Source organism: Hydra viridissima, unplaced genomic scaffold, assembly GCF_058129835.1.
Source record: "Hydra viridissima isolate aposymbiotic clone 2 unplaced genomic scaffold, HvirCarnegie_v1 scaffold_14, whole genome shotgun sequence".
Lineage (NCBI taxonomy): Eukaryota > Metazoa > Cnidaria > Hydrozoa > Anthoathecata > Hydridae > Hydra > Hydra viridissima.
In genome coordinates this window covers 6095237-6106397 of record NW_028324313.1, presented here as the reverse complement: position 1 = coordinate 6106397, position 11161 = coordinate 6095237, and the positions used below count along the sequence as shown (strand labels likewise).

The window sequence follows — 11161 nt, the reverse complement described above, 5'->3', positions numbered from 1 at the left end:
TTGAAAAGTTTTAATAGCGGAACTTTTTGAGTTTATTTTTACTGCTTTACGCTATTTTTTTTTTTTTTTTACTGCTAAATACTATTTTTAATGCTTAACTCCAATTGTTCTATTTCATATCTGCAGTGTGATTCCAGAGGATCTGTATAATTTTATTCTTAACTTTTTGGTGCCACTTTTAACAATCTAATTTCTCCCGAGATTTGGCTTTTCAAAAAAAGTTTGAGAAGATAGTTAACGCAAACATCCAAATCTCTATATTTGTATTGTTGTTGAAAAATTTTTGACGTCCACTTGCCTGGATTATCTCAACGTATGTACGACTAAGTTTAAATAAGAGTCGATCTATGAGTTGTTTAAAATGAATTATTAGATTCCTTTAACATTTTTGCACGGATATAGGTTGCCCATAAACTTGATCACTGAAAGATTTTTTTTTTCTTTCAATTTTAAAAGCGTTTGTGAAAAAACTGTTTTATTTTCTCTTTGGTTGTTTTTGAGGGAACAAGAGACACTGGTCGTCAATAACCGTTTTACTCGGATTTTCTTGCGACAACAAGTGAATGGTTATGTGTCAACTAAACTTAACATAAAAATAGGTCATGTTAAGATACCAAGTTCATAGTCCTTCATGTTGAAGAACCGAAACAAAGAATATGTTAACTTTGAGCGTAACTCAACTTGTATCAATCATATTTATTTTTTTACCCAAAACTGCCGAAAATTATTTTGACTGATGCTTTACTTTTTTTAATGATTCTTAAGGAAAGGTGTTAAATTAGTAGTATAACATAGAGTAGGATTGAGCAAAAGAGAAACGTGAAATTAAATTTTATACTGATTCTGTATATGTAAATGGAAAAAGACGCAAATGTTGATATATTCAACAATGACCCTCAGATTTTTTCGTAAAGATTTTGTGGCCTTTTCTTGATAAAGCATAGTTTCAGAGTCGTTTTACATTAAATTTCTATTTAGATTCTGTTTCAGATGTGAACACCAGTTACGTAAATGAAAAAAGCTAAAATTTTTTGCTGGTATTGATGATCATAATCAATAACCTTGTTATCAGGTGGCATACTTTATGATGTATGAGTATCAAAGAAAATTTGTCACACAGAAATAAATATATGTAACCAAAACCATATGCAAGTTGTTTGTTATAAGCATTTTATTTTCTTATTTTTATTACTTTATTTTTTTATTTTATTATTTTATTTTTTTTTTATTTTTTTATTATTTTTTTATTTTATTATTTTATTTTAAAAAAGCCTGTTACAAACTTGTTTTAGAAAAAAAAAAAAAAAATTCAAAATAATTTCTCATAAAACTGCTTGTATAAAATTGTTACTTAAAATAAATAATTGAAAATATTTCTCTTTACAAAAAAAGTGGAAATAAACGTTCCAAAAAAATGCTCTAGATTTAATTCTTATAAAAAATTTAACAATATAAATATTTCAAAAAGATTTGGAAATTAACAAAACTCATAAATATAAAGTATAAAAAAATTCAAATAAACAATTACAAAAATAAATGCTTTTATAAATATCTAAATTTAGCGTGTAGGTTTTATACTCTATTTCACCGAGAAAAAAATTAAAACTTTTCTGTATGTTCGGGGTTAAAATTATGATACTAAATTCTACATAGAAAGTAAACAAATAATAAAATAATTGATAAATATTTAATAAAACCCAAGTTTCTTACTTAAACATGTTAAAAACACAGACATAAGAAGAACGAGATAACTAGATTGCGATATAAATCCTTTAGAGAAATGCTTTTGCATTAATCCTCCTTGCAAAGTGCATTTCAAGAAACTGTCTGAAAGTTTTACAGGATAGCCGTACTCTACTTTGAAATGTTTTTTGTTGATTCGGTAGTATTCTGTACCTAAATAGGAGGATAGGAGGTATTTATTACATTTCGGTTTAAAGCAGAATAATGTGGAGTTTAAATATTTATTATTCAATCGAAATACATTTTAAAAATAAAAAGTTATCTAAATATTCTTTAAGCCAAAATTTCTACAATTTTTTTCGCTTATCTAATTATTACTATTTCTCTTATTTAATGATTTATTATGTGATTTATTTCAACGTAAGGCTATGTTTTAGATATAGATCATAATGCAATTGAAAGAGCACATTCACAGTTTTCCTGTGATGGAGTCGCACTTTGTAATCGAGCAAAAAGTCCTATCTTGAGAATGATTTAACAATTTTGAAAATGTACGGGTTTTATAAGGAATCTTCAGAGAAAAATAATTCAATTTTTCTTAATCCAATTACAGAAACTATTTTTGCAAAAATTACAACTATTTTTTAAACCAAAAAAAAGTGTTCTTTTTTTTGTCAAACCTTTAAATGTGAATGAGCTCAACAAGATCAAACATTTCGAAAAAATTTACTAAGTAAATAAATTAATACATTTAAAAAAAAAGTTGGTATACTAGAAGTGTTGAGCAAGAGGCCATTTTAAAGTGTGTATTTTTTAAAATCCATTCCCCAGTAAAATGTTAATTTGAAAATTTTAATAAAAACAGTTTATTAGTGAACCTGAAACAAATGACGAAGTTTTTTTTCTCTCAAAAACAAAAACTTGTGTCTTTATATTAACTAGTTACTAATTTATAATACTTGCACATATATAATGCTAAAAGTAGAAACAAAAAAAAAAAAAAAAAAAAAAAAAAAAAAATTCACTTAATGAATAATTGAACTCAATTTTTAATAACTAAGCTTGAATTAAAGTTAAATTTATTCAATTGAACTCAGTTCATGTAATGAATATTTATATAAAAAACTGAACATAAATTTTTTTTATATTGAAATACAAAAAAAGTTAATTTTAAAGAATATTTCAAAAAGAGAACAAACTGTTAAGTTAACTAAAAGTGACAATTAAAGTTAACTAAAAGTGACAACATGAAAAGAGACCTTTAATGCACTCAAATTAAAATTCAAGAATTACCTTTGAAAAAATATATTTCATTATTGCTCCAAGTAAATGCAGCATCTACAGAATTAGGCAAACCCTTCCAGTTAGTAGTAATTTTCTTTGGGTAGCCATAGTCCAATGCATAATCGTTTGTTGATAGTAAAGAAAACCTCCAATAATATTCCCCTAAGCAATGAAAGTGCAATAGATTGCAGCTTAAAAAATAGAACTATTCCTAAACTGATAATTTTTGTATTTATTTAAAAATGTTCTGGATAGCTTTTTTAAAATATTCGGCTGGATATCTTAAAACTATCCGGCTGGAAAATTTTTAGATATTTATACCAACAGGCAGATTTTTTTATTTACAAAACCTACATCGGGTTTTTTATCAAGCCAAATATTATAAAATATTACCACAGTAAACATTCTAAAATGGCTAGTTTTGTTTGGAAGATTTTTAAATTTAATGATCCTTCTGAATCAAAAGCAATTTGCATTTCATGTGGAAAGCAGATAAGCAGGGGATCTAATTATTCTGGTCAAAAATTGTTTTCTATAACTCCACTGCACAATCATCCCTAAAATTGTATAACTCCACAAGTGTGTTCAAAAGGTAGCATGCTAATTTTAAAGAAAATGTGTGAAATGAAAAAACAAATGTCTATTGAAGATAGAATTTCATCAAAAAAAAAAAAAGGGATTTTAATGATGAAAAGTCAAAGCAAATACATAAAAAAATAGCTATAATAATTGCTTTAGATAACCAACCATTCAGTATTACTGAAGATGATGGATTTATAGGTTTAATGGCTCATTTACAGCCTAGGTATCTAATCTCAAACAGACATTTTTTTTTTTTTCAGAGAAAGCACTTCTTCAATTGTTTGATGATATAAAGAAAAAAGATTTTAATGAAATTACAAAATAATAGTCCATAAGTTTCACTTCAGATATTTGATGAAAGATAATACAGTTCAAATAACAAAACAACTTTTAGAATCTTTAAGTATGAGATTCTTTTTCTTTTACAAATAATGAGAGATACATTTTATCCATCATTATTGATCCTCACTTTAAGCACAAATTTCTTCTTATTGATAAAAGAGAGCAATGCTATTAGAGACTGTAGTGAAAAATCAAAGAAATAAAAATGAACTTTCATTAGAAGTTGTTAACATTGCTACTAGTTCCAATCATTTAAGACCAAAAGCCGAGAAAAAAGAAAGTTGATTTGACAGAGAATGACTTTAATTCTTGCTTTTTAGAACTTGCGGAATATGAAGGAAGTGGAGGTAAGAACTTTTTTTCTGTTTTTAAAAAAATTTACAAGAAACTTGTCCTTTAACAGTACTTTGCCAAAACTAAATAAGATTATTAATTTTTATTATTGTTGCCAAAATTCATTTAATTATTATTTTATCATGACATTACTGCATATTATAGATAATTGATTTAAGTGATATATTCACTTAAAACTTTGTAAGTTGTTTATGAAAATTGCTTTGCCAATTTTATTTTATTTCATATTATTTATTAAAATATAACAACAAAATTTGTACTTTTTAATCTCATTTGTTATCATTTTTCAGAAAACGGTGGTCATATAAATTCAGATCAAGTCTCTTTTGTACAAGCTACTCAAGAAGTTGATGTTTTCTTTAATCAATCTATTATAGATAAAAAAAACAATGATGCTTTAAATTATTGGAAACATGAAGAAAGGTTTCCACTGCTAAAAAATTTAGCCATTAAATTATTAGCACCACCAGCATCTTCTGTATTTTTGGAGAGATTGTTTTCTGAATATGGAAATATTTATGAAACAGAGAGGTCAAGGCTGTTACCTCAACGCAGAGAAACGCTATTGTTTATACACCATAATTCAAATAAATTTGTAAATGAATGACAAAATCTGTAGTTCTTGTACAAAGTTAGTTCTTAATTCATTTTGAACGACATTTGATTGAACCATATTTTTAATTTGATATTTATAAAATTTAAATTAATTAATCATTAGATTATTCAAAAAGATGAGCACATTAAAATTTGTGTTGTGGGTTCTCTCATTCTGTCAATTACCAAATGATTTGATCATGTCTAAACTGTGTATTTTTAAGACTGCATAATAGTTAAAACAAGTTTTTTTTATTATTGATAAACATAAAATATCCAGTATAACCAACCAGATTATTTTATTATCCAGCCAGATACTAGATACCAGATAATTTAACAATCCGGCCTGGACACCCCTAATTTATTCATCTTAATTACTTTTAAATAAAAAAAAAAAATCAAATTACCTTTAAACAAAAAAACCTTGCGATCAATTGACAATGCTGCATCCACATCTCGAAATCCAACATCTAATTTTTGGAATCCATCTGATATTTTTCTGGCAGGCATTTGCAGTTTATAGTCCATAAATACAGAAAACCTAAAATAAAAGTAAACTTTAAAAAGTAAATACATTTTTAGTGTCAAAGTTTTATAAAATTTAAAGATTTCTAGTATTTACATAAAAACTCACGTATCACCATGAAAGAAGAAATGATAGTTATCATCTTCTCTTGTGAAAATCGCATCAACAAAAGTCAATTGATCAAATTTTGAAGAAACCAAAAATGGACCTTCTTCTACCCCAAAATCGTACTGATTTAAAACATAAAACTTATCAGTGTTAAAAACTAATGTTCTTTTGATTTTCCCACTATTTATGCGTACTATTGCACCTACTGTGCTGGGACAATCACCTCTGGGACCAAGTGTTGCAATAGATGTAGAAATTGTAGTGGCTGGCAAAACTCTAGAACCTTATTAAAAATATATATCTGAAATATACATTTTATCACAAAAACCAAGAAAACTTACAAAAACAAATAATAAATTAAAGTTATGTGACATTTTTTGAGAATGCAATAATAAGCTAATATTTGTTATTACATATCTACTTTAAGTGACAGATGTCTGCTAATATTTACCATATATGCTTTGAATCCCATTAATGTCATCAAAAGTTAAATTAAAATCATCTCCTTTAAAGTGTTGGTACCAAGGATACATAACTGCACCTTTTCGATCTGAGTGCTCTAACCCTATAGAATGTCCAAGCTCATGAACTGCTACCCATAACAGCCTTATTTTAGAACCCTCTTCAGCATCTGCATAAGTAAAAACTTCATCATCATCAAAATGACAGTCTCCCGCTATACCTAAAATAGTTTGACACAGTAATATTGAAAGTTTTAAGGAAAATAAACTAAAGAAACATCTTTTATTAAAAAAGAAGAAATATTTTATTACAAGAGAAATATTTTTATTCAATTTTGCAGAAAGAGATACAAAAAGTCAAAAATTGTTCAGAAAAAAAAAAAAAGAAGAAAAAGCTTTTTTCAGATATACGCTTTATTTTTTCTTTATGAATAGCAGCCAAAAATTATTAGGAAACTTTTCTCACCTGTATTTAAAAGGGGGTAAAAAGCATGTGCTAGTGTTCCTCCATTGCCATCAAAAGAGTATGGATCACCATGTTTACCTTTCTCAAATGAAATACGAATATCAGCAGAATTTTGTGGTCTGTTAACCAATTCTACAAATTCAAGATTCGTAACAGCAGCCCATTTTGCAAACGATCTACGTATAACATCTCGAACTTCAACTTGTGTAATACCATCATTGTTGTCATTCTCTACAGCCCATGTTAGTTTCTAGACAATGGTAATGCTAACTTGCAAGTTTTGACAAAAAAAATTTTCTTTGTATAGCATTACAATTTATAATTTTTTAAACTTATAAAGAATTAAATGCATAAGTATAGCTTGCAACACAAGAAAGTTATTGTTGTCAAAAAAAAAAAAAAATTAGATATAAGAAGCAACAAATTTTTTGAAAATATTTTTTTGAAAATCTCTTCTTTAAACATAGAGTGAGCATTTTATTTGGTTGCAAATATACTAGTTTCAATTTAGATCAACATATAGCTGTGTATATTATATAATTATGTACTTGCTAATGATAATTTACTAATGATAACATAGTAATTGCAAATTAACTTATGCTTACAGGCTTTGCCCATCTACTCCCCTGAGCAACATACTTTCGCTTCCTTTTCCTCATTGAATTATTTGTTATATCAGGCATTCCACATCTTGATTTAGAAATGTACTCCCTAGTTTGTGCATCAAGTTGACCAGTGATTGGTATATTAGCAAATCTAACATTTAAATGCAAGTGAGAATTTTATTATTTAAAAGAAGTATTATAAACACAAATTGTTTAATGTTAACAAAAATAGTAAAAAACATTTTGAAAAATCAGTATAGCTGCAAAAGTGAGATATATCACATACTAAAAAAATGATACATAGACTTTTGTGCCAGTCTGCCTTTAAACCAATCTTTAAAGACTGCATATCACACTTTTTAAGCATTTAACATTTAAAATAGTTTACAAGTTTGTAGATTATTTTTGCATTTTATCTGCAAAACTTAAAACTTGTGTAACTTTACCTTCACTCTAAACTTTTAAATAAACAAAAAATTTAGCAAAACATAAAGGCTTAATCACTGATCTAAAGTATTTAAAATAAGTAATAAGGTTTTTGGAAAAAGAATATCTTTTAAATGATTCTTCCCTTACCTAGGACACAATTTTCAGTATTAAATTACTTTAACTAAATCTTTAAAACTTCTAATAAATTAGGAATGTAATTTTTAAATTATCATAATTATATATTATTATAAACATTTTATAAATTATTTATTTAAATTTTTTAACAACCTAAAAGTATAAAATTTGATTGTACTTAAAACATTTAACCATTTTAAAATTGATGTCATACCGTTGGAGTTTTTTAATAGCTCCATTGATATCATTTTTCAATTGTAGCTCACCAAGTGGTGATTCAACTTTCTTTAAATAACCTTTTTCTAGAAGAAATTCCTGAAAAAAAAAAAAAGTTTAGACCAATATTCTTATAAGTTTAATTGTACAATGTGATTTTAAAAAATTTATGGGTTTAAAAAAATACAAAAATTTTTATTAGGGGTGGCCTAATATTGTTAATCACTTGCTGGGTACCTTTGTTAAAAAATAAAGTAAAAAATCTATGGAGATCTTAACACATTCTGTGCGGGAAACATTTTAATGCAGGTTTGGCAATAGTAGCATTGATAGTAATCTTGAATATTATAACTGCATACAAATATTTACTTTTTAATTGCAACAAAGGAATCATCACAAAATAACAAACAATAAGATTTACTTAAAAATAAAAACTAAGAATATATAGCTATTTGATGACAAATGTCATTTTGGGGATAAAATTGATAAATTGTTTACTTTTCAATATAGATTAGAAAGAAATTACCCACACAAAATGTGTTAAAGACATTGGCTTGTTAATGTGCAAGGTGGATTTACAAGCACTGCTACTTCCTGTCTTTATGACAATCATGTTGGTGATGATCATTATGCAACTCATGAGCGGTCTTTATAAAAAATCTACAAACCCAGAAGAGGCAACATTATATTCAATCCATTAGTGAATGCAGCTGACATTTTACTTCTGCTAAACACATTCAGCAAAACTTGATAAAAACATTGTGTACAGAATGTCTAAAATACTCTCAGCACTTGGTTTCCATGTTTCCAATTATTAGTTCAGCTAAGTACAATATTGTTATCAGCTACCTTTATCACAACTACTTAAAATCTTTTACACTAGTGCCTCAAGACTTCTGCCATTTATCTTTGATATAACTGTTACAAAATAGATACCACACTCTAATACTCCAAAACCTTGACCAGATCTTTACATATATAATCAGATTATCAGACTAATTAACAAAACATGATACTATTATTAGGAAAATAGTATTTTAATTTAACATTTGATTGCCCTATTTTTGGCTCTTTTAAAGTTGCTTCATTTTTGTTTATTTCAAGTGCTTATATAAATAAAACTATACACATATAAGATAGTATATACACTATATCAAAAATTGTAGAAAATACATGTTTATACAGATTTCAAAAAAATAAATAAATAAATAAACAAACAGTGAAATAAATAGAATTAATCATACATTGATATTAAAGTGATATCATCAAAATATATTTTAAATATAACCATCAAAATTCTTTGTCTGTCAGCTTGTTTCAATCTGTCTGTCTGTCTGTCTGTCATCTGTCTATCTGTCTTTCTGTGTGTATATAATAATTAATAAATAGGAACTGATAACATTTCATAATCTAATTATATATATATATATATATATATATATATATATATATATATATATATATATATATATATATATATATATATATATATATATATATATATACATACATACATACATACATACATACATACATACATACATACATACATACATACATACATACATACATACATACATACATACATTACATACATACATACATACATACATACATACATACATACATACATACATACATACATACATACATACATACATACATACAAATAATTTATCATACTTGAGTACTAAACTTATAAAAAAACCATTTGATAAAATTGAAAAAACATCTTACCATACTTTTTAAATCAATGTTTGAGTCAGGTTCTTCATTTTTATTTAATGGTATTCCAAAAATTGTTGTTTTCAACAAGAGAACAGAAAACCAAAATGTTTTTGCATGAGTTATCAGTAACATAATATAGAATACTTCTAATACAATATCTCCACTTATAGGTTGTAGTACAAAGCTATGTGCCTAGCTATAACTAACACAATAAGTTTGTAGCAAAGTGCATTGTTTAATAATAGTATTTATAGAACTATAGTAACAAAAACTGCTTTTTAATTTCACTTACAACAATTTTCCTGACATAAATGGGGCGCTGAAAAATATTTTCAAATGAATCAATTTAATTAAAAGCCAAGTTAACAAAGACTTGGATAAAATCCTCCTTGAATTATCAACCGATTTTAATCTGGGAGACGCAGGTTTCAAGTAGTAATCTTGTTAATAAAAACTACCAAATCTCAATCAACAAGATCTTACATTAGGTGGATCTTATCATTAGAAACTTACAATCTACGTATCATTTAAAAATAAAGAACTTGGTGTAAAATAGCAAGTCGTATGTCATGTGAGAAGGTCATCTAGTAAATGCTTTGCGATTTAGTTCTTAAAATTTAGTAGACGTTTTACTAAGGGTATATACTATTTTTTCAAAATTTTTGTCATAAGTTAATTTAAAAAATTATTTGAATTACAAACGTTTCAATACAGTATCATTTTGGATTTAAATTTGTATGCTTTTTTTCAAGTTTGAGAGTGCTGCGAATCCGACGTCGCACAGTGGAAAATAAATGTGTGTTTCGGACCAAAAATCGATAACTTTTTTGTTACTAAAAATAGAGATTTGAAATTTTGCACAAATGTAAAGTAGTATATGACGCTTCTTGTGAAATACTCTTTATAAGAATTTTTTGTAATACAATATTAAAAATAAATAAATAAAAATCAAAAACTTCAAAATTGGCAGTTAGTTAATTTACACTTTAACACAATGCTTTACAAATATATGAAAATACCTTAAAATTATTAAAAACTACGAAAAATACATAAAGTGCTTACCTACTAATTATAGAAATATTTAAGTTTCTTAATAACAATTTTTAAATAGTTGTTTTTATGAAATAATGTATAGGTATATTAAGGTGGTACCAGGGTAAAGGTAACTTTTTAACAAGAAATTGAAAACTATTAATAGACTTTAGCTCTTTTCTATTAATGAACAAAAAAAATATATAAAACAGTAGCCAAATAAAAAAATTTTAGTGATAACGTCATTAATTATGCGCATAATTAGTGTTATTTTACCCCCAAACCTTCTTATTCTTTCATCTAATATAACTAACTCAAAAAGAGTCAAAACTGCTTGAAAATTTGAACATGAATTCTTTAATGTATTTAGAATGTTGTCTATGAAACAGAATTTTTTAAAACATTTTTAATTTTACCAGGTTGACATTCGAACTTTAAGATATAAAATTAAGGGAAGTTTGGGACAAAAGCATGATAAAAATGAGTTTTAAATAAAAAATAACAAAAATTTGCTTCATAGACAACATTCGTAATATGTTCATCTTTAAATCTGCAAAATTTCAGCCCATTATCTATTTTCTATGAAAAGTTATTTTTTCTGAAAAATTGAGATTTA

The 11161-nt window shown here is 26.0% G+C and overlaps 1 protein-coding gene across 3 annotated transcripts; it reads right to left on the bottom strand.

The window, feature by feature from the left end:
- Positions 1 to 1311: 1311 nt before the first annotated feature.
- LOC145181074 (matrix metalloproteinase-18-like) lies at positions 1312 to 9838 on the bottom strand. Of its 3 annotated transcripts, none has more exons than XM_090072099.1 (9): positions 9523 to 9838; positions 7784 to 7884; positions 7006 to 7156; positions 6401 to 6650; positions 5925 to 6155; positions 5474 to 5756; positions 5247 to 5380; positions 2977 to 3129; positions 1312 to 1896 (listed from the first exon to the last, which is right to left on the bottom strand). In XM_090072099.1, exons 1-9 carry the CDS (start codon positions 9643 to 9645, stop codon positions 1688 to 1690), a joined length of 1635 nt encoding a protein of 544 aa, XP_089928225.1. In that variant the 5' UTR covers positions 9646 to 9838; the 3' UTR covers positions 1312 to 1687. The 3 variants fall into 3 exon arrangements, with proteins under 3 accessions (XP_089928225.1, XP_089928227.1, XP_089928226.1); XM_090072101.1 differs by lacking the exon at positions 9523 to 9838 and adding an exon at positions 8454 to 8782; XM_090072100.1 differs by lacking the exon at positions 9523 to 9838 and adding an exon at positions 8316 to 8753.
- Between the last annotated feature and the right edge of the window lie 1323 nt (positions 9839 to 11161).

What these genes read in the sequence shown, in the direction of transcription:
- LOC145181074 (XM_090072099.1), bottom strand. Translation starts at nt 9,645, where the DNA reads ATGTTACTGATAACTCATGCAAAAACATTTTGGTTTTCTGTTCTCTTG. An exon ending in TTACCCCCTTTTAAATACAG is followed by an intron (nt 6,156 to 6,400) that starts GTGAGAAAAGTT and finishes AAACTATTTTAG; the next exon opens with GTATAGCGGGAGACTGTCAT. An exon ending in TTCTTCTTTCATGGTGATAC is followed by an intron (nt 5,381 to 5,473) that starts GTGAGTTTTTAT and finishes CTTTTATTTTAG; the next exon opens with GTTTTCTGTATTTATGGACT.